Consider the following 21,560-nt stretch of genomic DNA (forward strand, 5'->3'; position numbering starts at 1 on the left):
GCCCTGGCGATGTGGCGGACCAGCCCAGGGCAGGAAGGGGGTCGGGGGGACTGCGGGGATGCGCCAGTGTGCACTGCTGCTTTTGTTACTGGGGGCCAATATTGCAGCGCCGCAGCAAAACCGGCCCCCAGTAACAAAACCAGCACCCGCTGCGGAAAAATGGTCCCCACCCTTCCAGACTCCCGGGGCAATGCTCGACACCCACTAAAGCCTGTCGGCCCTGGAGGCGGCTCGTCCGCTAAGGCGAAGAAGCATCGCTCCACTGCTTTCAGAGCAGTGTAAAAGGACAAATAAAAGGATAATAACACAGCTTTAATATCATTTTATTTTTAGTGCAGGCTACGAAGCCAGGTTAGGGCGGGGCTGGGGTCACAGGGAGGAGGAGATATGTATGCACCATAAGTGCGCATGACAGTTTGGCCGGCCATCTTCGGCCGGCCAAGCAGTCATTCGCAGTTAGCATTTTTCCACTTGTCTATGTTGCACAGCTGGGTGGAGACCACGCCCAAGGCTCCCAGGCACTGTCTGAGTGGCCAAACCGGGTGTGCTCATGCTGGTGACAGCAGCGTTGTGATTGGCTTAGGGGAGAGGATGAAGGAGAAGCTGTGGCAGTAATCAGGTAGGTGATCTTTTTTATTTTTTTATCCTCCCACCATCCCCGCTGCAACTGTCTCCAAAGCCACATTTTGAGAAGTGAAGTACCTCATCAGGATGCAGAATACTGTACAAGTCCTAACCAAAACAACAAGGGTCGAATTGTGTATATGGCACACTCTGCACCTCAGTGTACACTTAAGTCTGTGCACCTGAAGAAGATTGGGAAAATGTGTCATATCAGAACGAATGGGCTGTTCCCAAAGCAGTGGGCTAATGTTTTGCCAGCACTGGCAACAGTGTGTTAGTGAAAGAAGGACTGTCTTTTTAAAGCCACCGGCCTGGCTTTCACTTTGCAGGTGGCAACATGGGCTGCATTTGAATAGAGGGCAGAGATTCCCTCCATGCATGCCCCTGCAGCTGCCTGGATCAGGGGGGAGGGGGGGGGGGTCTCACGTCCCACCTCTCTGTGGCACACATTTTGTAATATGGCACAAGTACAGAGGCACAGTGCTTCCTGATTTGCATGGGCCATGCATGCCCACTTGAAATTGCACCATTGCATGTGTAGCACTGATTCAATCTGTTTTACAGAAGGGGCTACCCTAGCATCTGTGGCCCCCTATGTAATACCAAAGTGCCCCCGGGGTGTAGAGGGCAAGGGCACACTTTGGCCGTGCCCCCAGTGGTCATAGTGTAAAACATCCCTAGGAATTCAGTTTTCTGACACACTCAGTATGCTATTGGGCATCATTACAAAACAATTGTGACCATTGACCTTATCATCAATCCTTTCAGATTGTGCAATTGCAAGAAATTAAGAAGTTTTTTTAGGAGTTGTTTGAGTTGATCCTTGCCCGGTATAACACAAATGTACATATGTTTGCAGCAGTACTTGTGGGTTTAATGTAAAATCAAGCTGCACCATTTTGTGGCGTAACGGCCAGAGCTGCTGACTTTGCAGCTTGGGAACCAGGTTTGAGTCTCGGTGTCGGCTCAACATTCTTTGATTCTGGGCAAATTACTTGATTTCCCTGTGCCTAAAAAAATGAATGTGTCCTTGTGTAATGTAACTGGTGCTCATGTAAAGCGATCCAATATTTTCGTATCGAGCTTGCCCTTTATAAAATTTCAGGAAAAAAATGGCAGCTCCACTCCTGTATATTTGCAATATCAGTTGTTGACTTTTGCTACAAACATTGGGCAGGTTGTGAGCATGCTTTGCACAACTTCACCTGGCATGCAGTCACTTGTTGTCTGTCCTTGTAGGTTCCTCGGATGTTTGTAAATCTGGTGAGCGTGCTTCAGATACCAACTCTTCGGGAATTGTACCAGGAGAACAGGGTTTCGTGCCCAAGGGCTCTCATGAGGTAGGACTCGCAACATAACATGTCTTTGCTTCACTGCTATAGGGCTTGGTTGAGTGAGAATGAGTGAGTGGGTAGTTGCAGCTGGTGAACTTTAAACTGATGGAGATTAAGACCAAACCGGTATTTGTTTGAGCGAGCAAGCAAGGACACGTCTCCAAAGGAGTTTGTGGGTGTTTGTGGAGTGGGGGGTTCTTTTGTCAATAACATTTTTTAAATAGGCCCACAAATTGAGTATTTTCTGAAAGACAAAATGGATAAATTGATCAAAAAGCAATAGGTTTAACATGCATTTCTAGATTAACACACAAAATACTTTAGAATTTTCCTACTTTGCCGGGTCTGACCTCCCAGGTTGTCACTCTGACCTTAGCCTGAGCCCTAAAGCTATCCCTTTACTTTATCCTAAACTTTTCCTTTCCTTTATTGTAACCCTAAACATATGCCTCACCTAAACCTTACCCATATATGTACCCTAAGTCTGAACCCATCCATAAATGTTATCCTTATCATAACCCTAGACCATTTCCTTACACAGACCTTTATCTTAAACCTATATCTTACTCTGCTACTAAACCTATCCTTCCCCCTAAATCTAACTTTGATCTTTTCCTATTGAACACCCTCTACTTTAACACTATACACATTGCTTACCATCATCCTTACCCTTTCCCAGACCTAGTCCTTGCCCTGGTCTAGCCTAATCTTAACCTACCCCTTGCATCTAACTTTACAGTAACCATTCCCATAAGTTATCCTTTACCATCTCTTTAAAGATATCTCCTGCCCTTATTTTCCTTTGGTTTATTCCAGCTGAGCCTAAGTTCCATTTCATGCTTAGAGGGATAAAAGCGACAACAAATAACACTAATAAATTCTTGTGTAGCCAAAAGTTCCTGGAAAGTGTCTTTAATATTTGATCACTATCATAAGTGCAAAAAGACATAAATTATCAAAACTCAATCATTAATTTTGCCAGAAGCAAAGGAAGAGTTCAAAGGCAATAATAACTGCAGTTCTCACTAAAGCTTGTGTGTCTCGTACATTGGCTTGTGACCATCTGCCATCACTAATGCATTTGAAGATCCCCAGTAGGCTGGGTTTTTAAATAAATACCTCAGTTGTTTAGTTAAATAAAACACAGCTCATGCTTAACTTAGGAAAACAGAGCTGTGCCTGTGTCAGTGTAGATGCTGGTCGCTGCTGGTGAGCACAGCATAAGAAGCTCGTGGTGACTGCAGGTGACCAGGCTGATGGTGACCATGGCAGACCAAGTTGGTGGTGACCGTAGCAGATCACGCTGATGGTGACCATGGCAGACCACTTTGTTGGAGACCATGGCAGACCAGGCTGGTGGTGACCACGGCAGATCAGACTGGTGGTGAGCATGGCAGACCACGCTGGTGGTGACCACGGCAGATCAGGCTGGTGGTGACCATGGCAGACCAAGCTGGTGGTGACCGTGGCAGACCAGGCTGGTTGTGCCCACAGCAGACCAGGCTGGTGGTGACCGATGCAGACCAAGCTGGTGGTGACGATGGCAGACCAAGCTGGTGGTGACTGTGGCAGACCAAGCTGGTGGTGAAGATGGCAGACCAAGTTGGTGGTGACCACGGCAGACCAAGCTGGTGGTGACAATGGCAGACCAAGAAATTGACGTCTGCAGGGTGCAGTTCAATGGGTTATCTATTCAGGCCTCCACGGAAAAACACTTTGCCCTTAGATTGCACTAATTACATGATCTCCTCTGATAACTCAAAAGTCCATTTAATGTCCAGAAAAGGGCACTTTAAAACAGAGGATGTAACAGTGTAAATTCAGAAAAGGAAACTAGTACACGGCTGAAGAGTCTTTTTAACTTGGACGCTGCATGTATATATACTTACAAGAGTAAACTTTAGGGAGGAGACTGACAGGTCAATCAATCAAATCAATCAATCATGTGTTTGTAGAGAGTGAGTACTCCCTCGTGAGGGTCTCAAGGCGCTGGGGAGGAGGGGAGGTGCAAGTTCCAGTCCATCAAGGAGGAAGTCTGTCGAAGAGCCATGTTTTGGGATTTTTTGTGAAGATGGGGAGTGATGTTGTCTGTCTAAGGGTGGAGCGGTAGGGTGTTCCAGGCTCTGGCCGTGAGGAAGGAGAAGAAGCGGCCTCCCGATCTGGACTTCCTGGTGCGGGGGACCACGGTGTAGGAAAGCTGGGCTGATCATACTGTCCTGTAGGGTGCGTGGAATTTGAGTCGGCTGTTCAGGTATTCAGGTCCGGTGTTGTGGAGGGCTTTGTGTGCGTGGATAAGAATCTTGAAGGTGATTCTAGCCTCGATGGGGAGCCAGTGGAGTGTGCGCAGGTGCTGGAAGATGTGGCAGTGTCTTGGCAGGTTGAAGACCAGTCTTGCGGCGGCGCTCTGGCTGTTTTGTAGCTTGCGGGTAAGGTTTTTGTTTATTCCGGCGTAGAGTGCGTTGCCGTAGCCAAGTCTGCTGGTGACGAGGGCGTGAATGACGATCTTTCTGTGCTCGAGGGGGATTCATTTGAAAGTCTTGCGTAGGAGGCGGAGGGTGTGGAAGCAGGAGGATGCGACGGAGTTCATTTGGCGGTCCATTTTGAGTTTGGAGTCCAGGATGATTCCGAGGATGCATGCGTGGTCCGTGGGGGTGGGCAGGTTTCCGAGGGCAGGGGGCCACCAGGTGTCGTTCCAGGCATTGAAGTGGGGGCCCATGATGAGTACCTCTGTTTTGTCAGTGTTGAGTTTTAGGCAGCTGCTTTTCATCCATTTGGCGACTGCTTCCATGCCTTCATAAAAGTTGTGCTTGGCTGCTTTGGCTTCGTTGGATAGGGAGAGGATGAGTTGGGTGTCGTCTGCGTATGAGACAATGTTGAGTCCGTGTGTTCTGACGATGGGGGCGAGCGGAGCCATGTAGACGTTGAACAGCGTGGGGCTGAGGGAGGATCCCTGGGGGACTCCGTAGGTGGTTGGTGTAGGGTCCGAGAGGAAAGGAGGGAGTCTGACCCGCTGCATTCTGCCGGAGAGGAAGGAGTAGATCCAGTCGAGGGCCTTGCCCCAGATCCCTGCATCATGAAGTCTACGTGTTAGGTTGCGGTGAGAGACTGTGTTGAAGGCCGCTGAGAGGTTGAGGAGGATGAGGGCTACTGTCTCTCCTCTGTCCAGGAGGGAGTGGATGTTGTCTGTAGCGGCAAGGAGGGTAGTTTTTGTGCTGTGTTTTTTTCTGAAGCCGGATTCGGAGGGGTCGAGGATGTTGTGCTCTTCGATGAAGGTGGCTAGTTGGCTGTTGATGGCTTTCTCGAAGACTTTCGCTGGAAACGGGAGCAGGGAGATGGGTCTGTAGTTTTTGAGGTCTATGGGGTCCGCTGAGGGCTTCTTCAGGAGTGGGTTGATCTCGGCGTGCTTCCAGGTGTCTGGGAAGGAGGCGTTCGCGAGGGAGTGGTGGATGGTGTGGAGAAGCATAGGTGCGATGATATTGGCGGCTCTGTTGAAGATGTGGTGGGGGCAGGGGTCCGTGGGGGCCCCGGAGTGGATTGACTTCATTGTCTTCAGCGTGAGCCCGAATGAGCATTGTAGCATGGAGGTGGATGCCTTTGGCCCACAAAAGCTTCTGACATGCCTGGGTGGGATACAGCTCGGGAGTGTGACCTGGGTGCCAACTCTCTAGATGTTGAAATCAAAAATATAAAATAAATTGGGTGATAAAATAGCAATATACCTTTCAAAGGCTGAAATGAGAGCTGGAATAAACTAGACTACCAGATTCAGCAATGACTTCTAGTTTTGGCTGAAAGAGAGACATATATTTGATTTGCAGAGTTGTGAAAAGTAACCGCCCGGCTCCAAGTTATTTTTTGTACCAAATTAATTTGTTCTCACTTTAAGGGTGCTCACAATTATGTGGTGTAGAATTTTTTTTTCCTGTTTTTTATTCTTCAGCATACTTCCAGATCACCTATTGATATTTCTTTTTTTTTATTTTTTATTAAATACCTGGTATGATAGCAATAAATACATTATATAATAGAAAATCTAACATAACTAGGCTTTTACATTATTGGTCATAGATAATACAAAGTACAAAATCAGGTGTTACTTAATCCAATTATATGTAAAATACAAAAATACATACATTTAGAAAGCAGTTCATTAATAAATATTTGAAATATTTAAAAAATCTGAATACGGGGAGGAGCCAAGATGGCGACCGGGACGGCAGCGTAGACTCCCGGCTCCGTGAACCTCCGCATCCCGCACGGATATCCTGTACGAGATCCTCAGCCTGTGCTACGCGGTTGTGTTTCTGAAGGAGAGTGGCACCCGATCGTGTGATTCCGAGGTTTCTGGCTGCGGTATCGCCGGAGAAATGTGCATTTGAACTTAGCGGCCCTTGCGGCCCTGGAGCCGGGACCTCGAGTGGACGACATGGCCAGGTGGCAGTTCAACAACAGCGGCCTGTGGTGACTGGGTGGAGGCGGTCCACCGGAGCGGTGCCACACTTGGCCTACATTTTGTCGTGGTCGTTTCTACTGTCAAGCGTAGCGGACCGAGGGCACGCCCGGGGGTGCACTTCTCAGATCCTCCGGTGACTGCCCCTGCCTTTGATGGTGAGCTGCCCAGACGCCGCCCGCATCTTGCCCTGATCCCTGCGGGCCGCTCCCGGTTTTTCGCGGGAGCTGATCCGTGGTGGGGACGACTGTTGCCCGTGACCACACAACAGATAACTTTTCGCCTGCCCCCGGAACCCGGTCTCCAGCGACGTGGACCTTGAGGCGCTTGTCCCTGGGTCCCGGCCCCGGTGCGGGTCAGGCATACTTGGCGGCCCTCTTGTTGCGATGAAGCCTACCATCCTGTCCGCTGGGTTGCAGCGAGCTTGTGAGTGTGTGACTTTTGGGAGTGTGGCGGAGCGATCGCAGAGAGCTGTGCTGGGGTACGGCGACCTCCTCGAGGCCCTTGGTACTCTTCACTCCTCCTTGGTTCATGGTGTCGGGGTCTTGGGGAGTAAGCTCGACGATGTGGCGTCAGCGTTGGGACAGTGGCGGCCCGCCTGTCCTCACGTACACAGAGACTACCCACACGGCGCACAGGAGGACACTGTGGCGGCCACCCCTGAGGTTAGTGCACAGCTGTACACTCCTGACAGTATGCTACCGTGTGCCCGGCCAGCTGAGGGCCTGATCTGTCCCGGAGGCATTGGACCTGAGTGGGAGGTGGTGGCCTCGTCCCGTACGTGGCCTCCGGCGACCCAGGGACAATTCCAGCAACAATTGTCTGCTTTGGCTGCCTCTGCCTTCCTGGACCTTGAGTGCTGTGCAGATCCTGGGGCAGCACTGGGAAGCCTGTCCCTCCATGCTGCGGACTGTGTTTGTGCTCAGAGACTTCCACCCCACCTGTGTGCGTCGCTTCTCGGTCGTTTTTGGACACTCCTCTACCTTGAAACATCGGCTATGGCGCTGGGTCGAGGGGTAGGCATGGGCAGAATTACAAAGACTGGTCAGGGATAAGGCTGATCCTTCAGGGGTGGTCATCTAGTGGACGGGCGGGCTCAGGGGTTGCGTGCTCCCCTGGAATAGCTAATAGCATAACAGGTGCATAATGCTCCGACTCTTTTTTGATACGATCGATTTGGTGCTGTTTATTGTTCACTTTGGGGGATACTTACCGTGCGGGCGGGAGGAGCCGGGGGTATGTTTTGAAGGCCCTCCTCCAGTTTATTAATGCTCTCTCTACCCCCCGTCTGGTGGGGTTCTTTTCCTACTTCTTTTTCCCTATTCTCCTATATTTCGGGTCTGGTTCCAGGGCGACAGGCACACTGCTGGGGGGGGGGGGGGGCCGTACTCATCTGCAGAGGTGCAGGGTGGGGGGTTGGGGGAGGGGATTCTCTAGTCTTTCTTCTCTTTTTCCATGGCCTCCTTTTTCTTCTCTGATTCTTCTTGTTTTTCCTTTTCTGGGATCAGCGTGATACGCCTCCTTTGTTATTATTCGTTGCCGTTCCATGTGTGCCACAATTTCCGGGGTGTTCTCTGGGAGTTTGGGCGGGGTACTGCAGGTGCAACTGTTTATGATATTCTTCCCCATCCTGACGTTTTTGTGCCTGCGCCATTGATCTAATAGATTGCTGTATATTGTTGACGTCTACTACTCTGCATACCTTTTATCGCTGTTGGGAAATTGTTTGGCACCTGATCCTTCTGTCTTGTTCCATTATAAAATGAAAACCTTTTTCTCCTGTTGCCCTACCTGCGCTGTTCACAGTATTAGCATGAAGATTCTGCTCCCCGAAGCGCTGCCTGTGTTTACGTTTGATCGTTATTGCTCTGATTGTTTAGCGGCCGGCCCCGGGGGGTTGTAGGCCCATATTTGTTCTTGATTGAAATGTCAATAAAGGTTTTCAAAAAAAAAAAAAAAAAAAAAAAAATCTGAATACAGCTCTGCCTTACCGCTGGGAGTTCCTCCACATCTTAAGGGGAGCCCATACTTCCAGCCCCAACTCCCTCATCTTCCTTCCTCTCCGACTATATAAAGCAGATTCTATATTATGTATCCCCAGGAGTCTAGACAACCACAGCTGAAACGTGGGGGCCAAGGCGTCTTTCCAGCTTCCCGCTAGCATTATACGCAAAACAGCCAAACATAGAAACACAAAGGCTTCCTCCTCCATCTTCAGCCCCAAGTTGCTGTCAATACCTGTTATCATTAGGGTTGGTGATAGGTTGACCTTTCTACCTAGCAGCCCCTCCCAAAACTTTTCAATCTCTTCACGAATTGTGCTCAGTTTATTGCATTGATGAAACATATGTATCAGATTAGCAGGCCCTTCCAGACACCTTGGTCATTTATCGTCATCCCTCTTATTCCACTCATATAATTTGGCCGGTGTATAATATAAGTTAAATACAGTTTTATAATGTTGTGACTTTAAATTTGTGGAGCGAAAAATTTTCCCTGCCATTTGCAATGCTTTATCCACATCGACATCTGGATCGCTTAGTTTCAACATCCAGGAAGCTTCAACTTTTTCTATATCATCTTGTAGACTTAATAAAAGGGTATTATATACCAATTTTATTTTTATCCTCCCGCCTAATAAATAGTCAAACATATTAATTCTACCACCTGGACAGATCCGGGGTCTGATACCCATTAAAGTATTACGTATTTGTATATATTTAAAACTTTGATTGTCTTGTATACCAAATTTCTGTTGGATAGTACCAAAGTCTAGCATTTGTCCACCTTCCCAGATATCCCCTATTCTTATAACTCCTTGCTGTTCCCATATTCTCCCCAATCTATCATAACTAAATTGAGGAAATAAGCTTGAGTTCCAAAGGGGGGTATAATAGTTTATTTTAGGGACTCCAATTGTTCCTTGGAACAGCTTCCAAACCTTCCAGGCACTATCCATTAATTTGTATCGCGATTTTTTTAAATATCTTCTATCCGTTCTCCGCAACAGAAGCCCTTTGGCTTCCCTACCCAGCATTAGTTCAAATATAGATGGCAAAACATGATTGCCATATGCGTTATCTGTCTGATTTTTGGCAGGCTCAAATAATATTGCCATTTGGCTAATTAAACAATCCCATTGATAAAATCTAATGTTAGGGATAGCCAGTCCGCCCTTCGCCTGAGGCTGAGAAAGATATTTCATGGATCGTCTTATTTTACCATACTGCCATATGAAGTTCATGAATGATGCCTCTATTAATTTCATTAATCCTTCATCAATCATATAGGGAATGGAGCGAAAGAGATATAATATTTTGGGGAGCATAGTCATCTTCAATACATTCACTCTCCCTATTATAGGCAGATGTAGAGCATCTATTCTTTTTAGATCCACCGTAATAGTTGATAATAACGGAGCAAAGTTATCTTTTATAATTGCTTCAGGTACAGGGCTCACTCTAACCCCCAGATATACTGCAGATTCAGTGCACCTTTCATCATTCATTACGATATTACTAGTGCAGACTATCTGGGTCTTGCTTTCATTTAACAAATAACCAGAGCATTGTCCAAATTCGCTAGCGATCTCTCTAATACTACTCATATCCCAGCCTGGTTCGGGGGTTATTATCGCCAGATCGTCGGCATAGGCCAAAAGCTTGGTCTCGAATCCATTACTAAATATTGGTCTAATATTATCACAACCTAGCAGTCTTTGAATTAACGGGTCTATATATAAAGCGAAAAGAATTGGTGAGCAAGGGCAGCCCTGACCTATTAATATTTCTCTGTAAAGTGTTGAAGTTGGAGACCACACATGTTGGCTCATACTGTTCTGACAACAGTGGAATATTTAATGTCTCTGGCACATCTAACTTGGGCAGTGATCATGCTTGAACATTATCGGACAGAAGCAGTAAAACAGTGTCTTCCTGATTAAAACTGCAGCAGACAAATTAGAGTTTCAAAAGATTCCGCACCTGGATACGGCAAAGTCACTCTCCAAGTGTACATCTGCCTGGCAGCAGCTCCAGAGCTCACAGCATCATTCAACAGCATTTCTCACCATCATCTCACCAAATCATCACTCACACAGACATGCACACAAGGATACCACACACCTATCTCCTTACACAGCACACCAACATAAATAAACACAACTCAACGGGCAAGATCCAGCACACCTCCCTTCATTCCCAAATCAAATGGACATGAAATTCAATAACACTCAAACATTTACCTCACAAACCACAAAGGAGATAAAAACCTCATACAGAACATTGGTATCTTGCTACATGTGAAACTCTTACAAAATTAACATTAATTATATTATTCATCAAGAGATATCTCATAGCCCATCTATAGCATCATGTGGACCACACAATCCAGAAGTCGCAAATAAACAAGAAAAGGCTGCTAGATCAGAAATTGTGTGTGACACAAAAGAGGGCTTACTACGACCCGGGCAGATCTTCAGGGTTGGCTTTTCTTAGGGCAGATGCACTTGTATTTTTGGTGGGGGGGGAGTTGTCTCTAATGGTACAACACCTTGGGTCTCTTAGAAGGGAACTAGAACATAGATACAGAATGTTATACCAAGAGATTGGCATCTCGAGTCTGCTGCCGCAAGCCCCTTTAATTGAAATTACCTATGCTAAACCGAGGTTGTCAGTCAGTCAAAATATCTTTGTTCGGCTGACTTACAGCCATAAAAGAATACATCATAAAAACATTTAAAACATAAGTTTGAAAATGTAATACAAACGAATAGATAGTGTGTTTCGCAACGGTGGTAATTCATAATCAGGATGTCATAGTAGTAATCAATAAATTAACATTTCTACAAAATAGCAGCATGAACTGGGGACAGGATGAAATAAGTTCATAGCAAACCTGTCCCATGGGCAATAGGATCCAAAGATGGATCGTTAAAACAGATAAAATCATTTTCCAACAATATCACGCAAGCGAACAGCTGAAGAGATGTATCTATAAATCATTAAACAAGTGAATTCATCATATAAAAGCTGGAGATGTTATAAGGCTGGCTGACACTTTCTAATGTTTAAAAACGCTAGGAGAGGAATGATAAAATCCCACCTTGGCTTAATGTAAAGTTAACCAAAGAGAAAGAAATGGAGCGGGCTCTGAATGGACTTGGAATCGCAAGGGCACACATCCAGTTTGGCATCACAATAAACCTTGAGGGGGTAAGAGACCAAAAGATGCGAGATACCAAACCTGAATCTAATAAGATAAAACAATTTGTTATGACTAAAAAAAGAGGAGAGATAAGGCTCAACACCTGGAGAACGTACTAAGAGACTTATTTGGCCGCATTAGGAAAATATAAAAAAGCTATCCAGACCTCAAAGATTGCTTACTTCTCCTCTAAATTTACAACTTCCACAAATCGGACTAAAGATATCTTTTCAATAGTGAACGAATTATCCAACCCCGACAGAGTGATATTAAAACCTACGCCCTCTCAGCCACTATGTGACGCCCTAAATCATTTTTTTATTGATAAAATAAAAGTCATCAAGGCCAGCATTCCCACATGTCAGAGTCCAGTATGTGTAATGGTACCTACAAATCCATACTCCTTGAACCAGTTCCCAACAATAAGTGATATTGCCTTCCTAGACTTGTTGACAAAAGTCAAATCAGGCTCCCCTAGAGACTATTGTCCCCCTTGGATCCTGAGAGAGGTCTTTTCCACCCTCCCTGGTCCAGCTTTATCTCTCCTGAATGAATCACTGTCCCAGGGCTGTGTCCCTGACACCTTTAAGGAGGCCATTATCACCCCCCTTTTGAAAAAGCCTGGGGCAGATCCCGAAGTACTGTCTAACTACCGTCCGATATCTTTTCTGCCTTATTTGGCCAAGGTACTTGAAGCCCATGTGGCTAGATGTTTATCCTCCTTTTTGGAACAGTCCGAATGGCTGGACCCCCATCAAGCATGCTTCCGGCCAGCTCATTCCACAGAGTCAGTTGTTCTGACGGTACTGGATACCCTGCCGGGGGAGGCGGACAGGGGTCTTTCACAGGCCCTGGTACTTCTGGATCTCTCCGCAGCGTTCGACACGGTCAACCATAATATACTGGTCGACCGTGTCGAGGGAGCAGGAATCCATGGCTCAGCTCTTAAATGGATTCGCTCCTTCTTGGAAAACTGATCTCAAGCAGTCCTTCTAGGCCAGTTCACAACCCCCATGGCGAATACTACTTGTGGTGTGCCACAGGGGTCTTCACTCTCCCCCCATTTGTTCAACCTTTATCTTTTTCCTTTGATTCATGCTCTTAAAGACAAGAAAGTTCACACTTTTAATCATGCAGATGATTTCCAACTCGTGTTTTTTATCAGTAACACCCAAGAATCCATTCTCGAATTTCAGGCTATGATGCTGTTCATCCGTGATTGGATAAACAGCAATCACCTGAAGTTAAATCCAGATAAGACGGAGGTGATTCTAACAGGGGGCTCTATGAATCCCTGGAGTACTCTTTTCTGGCCTCAGGAGCTGGGACAGCCCCCTACGCCCTCGGCCTCTGCCAAAACATTGGGGGTCATTATTAACAGCGACCTTACAATGAAGACACAAATTGGCGCTGTGGATTCTACTTGTTTTTTCCAGATGAGGAAAATACGGAAAATCAGCAGGTTCCTCACACAGGAAGCCAAGATACAGGTGGTTTTAGCTATGGTGATTTCGCACATAGATTATGCCAACTCTCTATATTTCGGGGTTTTAGGAGACAAGGGTACCCCGATATGTGAACCTGGGGTGATAATGAAGAGTTAAGAACAATGGTTCAAGGATGGCCCAAAAGGGTCCAATAGAAAAGGTGACCCAGGCAGGGTCACTTGTTTTTTAAGATAAGTGAAATCAATTCCGTAGGGAGCAGGAGACAAAGTACGTAAAGGGTCATGTAGGTCAAAAGATAGCAGGTATTTATTTAAACAAAGTCAATTTTAGAATGCTCACAAAATAAGAAAAGCGTGGTGTGAAATAGTGATAGTAGTTTTTAAAAAGACATCGCATTGACAACAATATAGTCGTTGAATTCCATAATTGATCTTTACAAGTTATAAAGAATTCATGTTCTCCGCCTGGAGAATGTAATTTTCTTTAGAGGGGCGACAGGGCAGTGAATGGGAGCCTGAGGCCGAGCAGTCAGAGACGTCCTGCAGCTGTTGGGGCTGGCTGATGAATAAAGAAAATTACATTCTCCAGGCGGATCTATGTACTGCCAAGCTGCTTGTTTTCAAATAATTAACCTTTGCAGCCCCTGCCTCCCACTTTGGAGACTCTAGGAACTTTACGGGCAGTTTAACTTCAAAATACATGCTCACCACTGTCCTGAAGATGAACCCCAATAATTGGGTTCGAAACGCCGTCGACCACCCCACAACATGAATTCTTTATAACTTGTAAAGATCAATTATGGAATTCAACGACTATATTGTTGTCAATGCGATGTCTTTTTAAAAACTACTATCACTATTTCACACCACGCTTTTCTTATTTTGTGAGCATTCTAAAATTGACTTTGTTTAAATAAATACCTGCTATCTTTTGACCTACATGACCCTTTACGTACTTTGTCTCCTGCTCCCTACGGAATTGATTTCACTTATCTTAAAAAACAAGTGACCCTGCCTGGGTCACCTTTTCTATTGGACCCTTTTGGGCCATCCTTGAACCATTGTTCTTAACTCTTCAACTCTCTATATTTCAGCATTCCAGCTAACCTCACCCACCGACTGCAACTGGTACAGAATCAGGCAGCAAGATTGATTCTACAGAAAAACAGGCGCCAAAACATCACCCCTCTTCTGAGGAAGTTACACTGGCTCCCTATAACTCAGAGATGTGCCTTCAAGGTGGGATGTATCATCTTTAAATCTCTGAATGGTAGAAGCCCCAAATTTGTTGACAGGATTATCAAAAGATATATCCCTACTCGCACTTTGCGATCGGCCCATTTACAATTCCTGGCCACTCCATCATCCAGGCTGAAGCGTACCGGTGGAACCAGGTTTGCCATGTTAGCCCCCAGATATTGGAATTCCCTGCCCTTAGAAATTAGATCCTGTGCGGATTTCATGAGATTTAGGAAACTCTTAAAGACATGCCTGTTTAGACAGGCATACGAGTAATGTTCAGGATAACGGCATTTTTAGAGCAGCGCCAGCAACCTAGTGTACGTGCGCTTTATAAATGATATATAACATAACATAAGAGCGAGTGTTCTGAGACTCCCAACCGAGGTTGTATTTTATCCATGCCTCCTGTTGGCCTCAGTCGATTGTAAAAAATGCTACAGAAAGAGTCTCAAGTGACCTGTCTTTTGTGTTTCACACAATTTTACATTCTCAGTCAAGTAACCTTTTTTGTTTATTATTAGAGCACAGGGAAGCCAGGTTGAAGACTGTAATAAATTCAATTTCCTCTCACTCCTTCGATTGATACCTTCCGTCTTGTATCACAGCCATAACTCAAGAGGAATAGCTTAACCCAGTCTAGAAACACAGGGGTCTCCCATCTCACAGACTCCATAGAAAGGCATGTTTGAAGTTGAGAAAAGGTCATCTTTCTATTTTTCCACCAATAAAACAACTGGTATCACTCTCTCAGTGGACCAATCAGAACACAGGGGCCACTTCCAATTAAAGGAACACCAGGGGATCCTTCTACCCATTGACCACCATGGCATGGTTCAGCCCTCAATGTGTCCTCCATCCCACACAGAGCCAAGGTGTCTTTCAACGAGTACCCACTGCAAAAACAAGAGCACAATCAAAGACACGTTCAACGCTCACAGACGTGTACCTGCTGCACCCCCAACCTTGTCAACTAAACACAAAGCAGTTGCAGCTTAACCCCTTGCATGCCCGCCCCTTTCCCCGCCCAGTGCCGCGCCTTCCATTAGCGGGCGGAGTTCATGACGAGCTGGACTCGTCATGGGCACAGCGCCACCGCAGCCCATGACGAGTCCAGCTCGTCATGGGCACTGAAGGGGTTAAGACAAAGTGTGTCAGGTGATCCACATAAGGGCTTGTAAACACTTATCTATGCACAGCACATACATTTCTCATAAAAGTTACACATTGACACATTATACACTTGAAATGAAAAAAACTGAAATCTAGGCACACCTGTGCCTGACCAGATGTTTGAACACTTTCTGCGGTATATGACTCCACCCCTAATAAATGCACGTGCCCAACTCACCTGACCCCGGAAACACATGTAAAAAAAATCAGCATTGGCGTTTCCTTGAAACAGCGAATGCTGCATATGGATTAATGATTGCACTGGTGCTGAATCCTGAAACATGAGACCGGTGCACACATTGGTCGTCTTACAAGTCTTATGGGCTGCCCTGCCTTCTGTCTTGTTCTCAAATCTAAATCTGGAGGATTCCGACTGGATCCTCACAAAGAAAGCTGACTGCCATGTTTAGGTCTAGTTAGAGACAGCTTTAGATGTCTGAACAACTTCATGTTATCAGTTCTTCAAAAAAGTACAGTACAAAATACAGAGAGAGAGAGAGAGAGAGAGAGAGAGAGAGAGAGAGAGAGGGGGCTTTGGGTCAGCACTCTTCAGTCATTGGCTTTTAAGTATTTTCAGCGGTTCAGTATTGTTTGGAAGGGCTTTCCATCAAGGCCTTTGCACTCTGTGGATGGCTTCATAGTCCCATTTCTGTTTCCGCTAGTTGCTCGTGATAAGGCATGCACTTACTTTGCAGATGTGATGGGGTGAGTATCTTGTAATTGAGTCAGTGGGAGTTCTTTGATGAAATTACTTTGCTGAAAATGCCATTTTAATTGCTGACCTTTTTTCTTTAGGCAGTTTGTACTTTTTGAATGCCTTAGCCTGTCAAGAAGCCACAGTGCTATTCACTAATCACCCTTTTGTGGTAATTTTTTTCACTTTGCTGTCATAATAACATGCTTAAATGCTTTTTCTTCACAAAGTTAATGATTGTGGACACACAGGCTTTCTTATAGATGCAGTCAAAATACTGGCCAAATGTCAAAAGTATCTATTATGATATATTTTGCTGAGTATGCCATTTAGGGTCATCACATAACAAAAACGTAATCTTTTGAGGTTTGATATCACTCTCTGAGGATACAGCTTAACTCTGTAAATGTGGCTTGTTCAGTAAAGGGGCCCGCTCTCAGCTTCCACAACATTGTAGCCCAAGATATTTCTTCATTTAGGGGATATTTTTGCTAACACCACTGTTGGCAACACACTCAGTCCCCTAACCATTTCCAAAAACATCCCCTAACGTAAAGCCAGAACTATTGTCTTTACTAGTGCAGGGTTGTCAGAGCTCAGTTTATTCGTTCACTTTTAGGCTTATATTTTAAACAGGTAAATAATTTCTAAAGTTGTAGGCATTGGATTGTCTTGCTTGCTCTCCAGAATAACTTTCCTGAATGTATTAATGTAGTTACACCCGATTTTAGAAACAGTATTATTTTATTAAATGTCTTTTTATATGTACAGTGTGAACATGAACTTGGTGCCTCTCTTAACAACCGAAGGTATGCTGTTTCCTTGGTCTCTGAGACTTGCTCGCTGTTCGGCTCTCTCCCATTGCACTTTTTCTGACCTGTGTCTTTTACCCCCATCAGGAGCCTGTGTGGTTGTGTTGTAAATCCAGCTGAGAACTCCACAGACCTTGAGACTCTGGTTAGATACAACAAGGAGTATCAGGTAAAATGACATGCCCTATTCAAAAACAATGATTTCCTCAAAAAGCCAGAGACCTTTGCACACACACTGCAAGCTGCATGTTTCTGAAAGACGTTTATAAATTGAATGAACTATATCAGATTGCTATCTTTGGTATGCAGACCACCACTATGTTGCCCCTAGAGTTAGTATCTCTTGATGTTTAGTATGAAACCACAGATTGTAAAAAAAAGTTCATCTTTAGGTAAGCAGCTCCCTACAAAACCAACATTTCACCTGTATTTGATCCCTAAATCCCGCCAAATTTACTTCCTGTCTATTGTAGGACATGAATCCTCATTTAAGGTTAGGTAGCTGGCCCACTGGCCAGTCTGGTCAACAGAGGCTATGGCCTCTATTGGCTGGCAAAGGACCACCCACCAAAATTCGAGATCCGCGCATGTCTGGTGAAGATCTCCACACAGGTCCATTAAAGGCACTGATCCTTTCCTGAGTGCGCGCCATGTTTGATGCACCTGCTCTGTATAAAGTATTTTTCTTACAAGAAAAAACTCTCAAATCATGAGTTTGTTCTTTGCAGAAAAAAAAACAACCGTGGCTCGACGTGTAGGGAGCTTTCTCCCTGTACTTAGGGGCCACTGTGCAATTTCCATTCCCCAGGACCATCATGTCTTGTATTGCGGTACCAATTAGGGAAAACGAGTGATGGTCTCCTCGCCCTGAATAGTGTTGAATGACCGCCACTGAGACCTGTGGATTCCAACAAATTTGCCTTATTGCTACCCTTCCCTGAACTCTAAAAACCATTATTACCCCTCAACACTACCCTTACCTGAACCCTAAAAAACATTATTACTCCTTAGCACTACCCTTACCTGATCCTTAAAGTCCTTACTACCCCTTAACACTATTCTTCCCAGAACCCTAAAATATCGTTTATGCTACCCATCTGTGAACCCTATAAACCCCAACCCCACTTAATGCCACCAATCCATGTATCCTAAACTCCCCTAAATGCCCCTTAACGCTCCCAATCTTTAACTCTGCCATCCGTCCCCTTACTACCTCCTAACGCTGCCCTTCCTTGAATCCTAAAACCTTTTAGATAGTCCACCGCCCTTTCTCTAACTCACCGTTAATGCTCCTCTCTACTTTGCCAGGAGGCTGGCCCCTTGCTCCTGCTACCAGTACACTTATCATTTTCCTATATGAAGCAAAATGTTCAGATTTTTTTTATAAAGCCACAACTTTTTTTTCATTATATTCTTCCACTAGATAATATTTTGTTGGCACCCCTTTTTTGCAATTTCTACCTCCCCCTTCACTCCCCGCCCCCAAAAATGTTTCCTCAACCTGCATTAGTCCTCATCCAAAGCTTAGTTCTGAAACCAAGACAATGGTTTAGTGTCAATGCTGATATTGTTTTAAAGAGTTTTTAACTTCATTTGAAATGTTGCATCAAGCTTGAAGATGCTTTTATGAACATTGGTTGTCACAAAGTAGTTATTCTATTTTCTGCCCCCATCCCCAGGTGAAAACTCGACAGCTGGTTGACAGTGGCCGATATGACACAAGAGATGACTTTACGGTAGTGGTGCAGCCATTCCTGGAGCATGTGACAATTCCAAAAGATAAGGTAAAACCATTGACAAAAAGAGGTACACCAAGAGTCCAGGGTATGTCCAACATCCACTCGAAGGGACAGTGATGTAAAGCAATTAAGATGGAACCTGACAAGTCCGAAAAGCAAGATAGGAGACGCATTGATTGACAAGCATTCTTTGGGGGCTTTTTTGTTCGTAAGCACCGAGCTTTGTATTAACAAGCATCGCCTATGCAAGAGCTATTGCCAATGTGTCTTTGCCATGTTTTACACAAGTGTGGCTGCTGTTAAGCATGGCTAAAAGTTAGTGGCATAGAGGAGAGTGGTGTGGAGTGTCGTAGAGTGGAGTGGTTTAGAGGAGTGTCATGGAGTGGCGTAGAGAGTTGTGGAGTGCTGTAGACTGGAGTAGAGTGGAGTGAAGTGGATTTGAGTGGAGTGTCGTGGAGTGTTGTGGAGGAAGTAGAGTGAAGAAGAGGGGAGTAGAGTGGAATAGAGTGTTGTACAGTGGAGTGGATTAGAGTGGAGTAGAGTGTCATAGAGTGAGTGTCAGATTTTCGTAGAGTTGAGTGGCATAGAGTGTTGCGGCGCAGAGTGGAGTAGATTGTCGTACAGTGGAGTGCCAGAGAGTGGAGTAGAGCGTCATAGAATGGAGTGCATAGTGTGCCATGGTATGATGTAGAATATCGTGGTGTGGAATAGCGTGTTGTAGAGTTACTGCTTTGCCCGAGGGAGGCTCTGAGAACATGACCAAGATTCCCCTGCCTCCGTGGGCGGGCCCCTGGCATCTAATGGGCTTTCTGTCCCCCCTTGCCTACCCCAGGAGAGGACAGATTGATAGAAACCCCTCTCAAGCTGTCCTGGGGGGGGGGAGGGTAGAAGCTTTTCAAGTCTATTTTGGCGTCTGGCCTGGCTTGATGCCATGGTTGCTGTCCCTACAACGTTTTGTGGCCTATCTTTTACCTGGTATCCAGTGGGCTTTCTGCCTTGCCAGGGGGCAGACTGGGGGTAAACCAACCTAATCTGCCCTGGGAAGGTAGAAAGTGGTAAAATGGATATTGCAACTGTTCTGGGGTGGGGGAATGTCCCGATGCCTGGGGTGGGCTGGTAGACCCTTCTCTTTTTTGGGCCTGTTTTGGGGTGGGGCACAGTTGAATGCTTGGGTGGATGCCTCCACACATTTGTTTGGTGACTATATTTTTCTCTGGTGTCCGTTGGGTTTTCTGCTCACCTGGAGGGAAGATTGGGGATAAAACCACCCAATCCGCTCCTGAGGGAGGCAGAATTACGATATGATCCATTTTGGGGTGGGGTGCTTTCTGCCCCACCTCCCCTCGGGGCTGATTGAGATTAAACCCTTCTATCTGTTCACCAAGTGGGGCAGAAAGTCTATTGTGCCGAAGGGTTGTGACGGAGCATGGGTACATGCTCAGGTGGGCTGCTTCCCCCCAACAATTCCATGCTTTTCTAGTGGGCACAGCTCCCCATGGCAACAATTTGGGTCTAAAATCCCCAACTCAATCTCAGAGAGGCAAACAGACCGTATGGCTCTTTTGAGCTGTGGCTAATCTGATACCTGGGCAGCTGCCTGGACCCTTTTTTGTCAATAGAGTCTATAATAAGACCTCCATACATGCAAACATTTCAAAGCTGGTAAGAGGGACATTTTGAAAAATTAAATTGAGGAAAATGATTTACCACATTGACTTACATTGAAGCAGAGGAGATTTTATGTGGGAGATACCTTATATAAAGCCATTTTGGGCTTCAAAGAATCGAAATTGGGAGTCCCCCAACAAAATCAGTTCTGCCCCCTTTGTCAGAAAGACTGTTGTAGGGGAGGGCAGGAGTTCTAGTCCATTTCTCTGGGGTGTGTACCCCCTAAAAAAGACATTCCTGGGATCTTGGGGGTAGATCCCTTCTTAGGAATCACCCTCCTGCAGCGGCAATCCCAAAGCAGGGATCCACTAGGGAGGTAGACCGTAGGAAAGGGGAGATTTTCCCCTTTCCAATAATACCTCTCCCATCAAAATTGATGATCGGGGGGCTTAGATATGTGCAGTGCTTAATTTGTAAAGAAATAAGTGCCAGGAGTCCACGGCAGCTTGCACCACACATCGCGCCTGCCAATGCGGCCAATTATAGTAAGAGCACAACTATTAACCATCACACTCCTACAAGAGTGACAATTTGGACTATTCCAGGCCCCCAAAGCTATAAGATTGGCTTAGGCGGCAGGCAATTGTCGTTTTTAATGTGTATTGTGAATGTGAATGTGGATTAATAATTGACTATTGTTGTGGTCAGTTCAATATTAGCCAGACAGCGCCACCTTGTGGCAGACTGTCACAAGCGCCGGTTTTGACAATTAAGTGCCGGTGCAAAGCACCGGAAACGCTGGCTCAAATTAAGCACTGGATATGCCCCCGAGCACTGAAGCAACTGAAAATAAATTGAACCTATCATCCCATTTCACATTAACCTTCAAGTTGATAATGTTCTCATTCTGAAAAAGAAAACAGCCTGGGGCTGCTGGGAAAGGTTCTCACAGCAGCCCGACCTGAAATTTAAAAACAGGGAATCTGTTTAGTGCCCTGGGTGCTTTGATGTGACCTCCACCTCATTCGGCAAGGGATTGACGTGGAGGTCAGGTGAATAGAAATCAGGAGAGGTGTTGCTCAGTGGCCGGAGCTGCTGAACCTGGAACTGGAGAACCTGTTTTATTCCTGGTTTAGGCTGTGATTCTGCACAAATCACTTAATCCCGCTAGTGCCAAATAAAAGAATAATGCAATATCTGTTTCTCATGTAAAGTGCTTTAATGCCCTTGTGCCA

At 45.7% G+C, this 21,560-nt stretch overlaps 1 protein-coding gene across 1 annotated transcript in view; it reads left to right on the plus strand.

Moving 5' to 3' along the window:
* Positions 1–21,560, plus strand: part of PLB1 (phospholipase B1) — a 440,448-nt gene that overhangs the window by 189,666 nt on the left and 229,222 nt on the right. The window contains exons 24-26 of the mRNA XM_085610369.1: positions 1,864–1,964; positions 17,066–17,147; positions 18,658–18,762. Coding sequence (XP_085466495.1) covers positions 1,864–1,964; positions 17,066–17,147; positions 18,658–18,762 — 288 coding nt within the window. The remainder of the gene's footprint in view (positions 1–1,863; positions 1,965–17,065; positions 17,148–18,657; positions 18,763–21,560) is intronic.

The sequence above is a fragment of the Triturus cristatus genome, chromosome 6, assembly GCF_964204655.1.
Source record: "Triturus cristatus chromosome 6, aTriCri1.1, whole genome shotgun sequence".
In the NCBI taxonomy this organism is placed as follows: domain Eukaryota; kingdom Metazoa; phylum Chordata; class Amphibia; order Caudata; family Salamandridae; genus Triturus; species Triturus cristatus.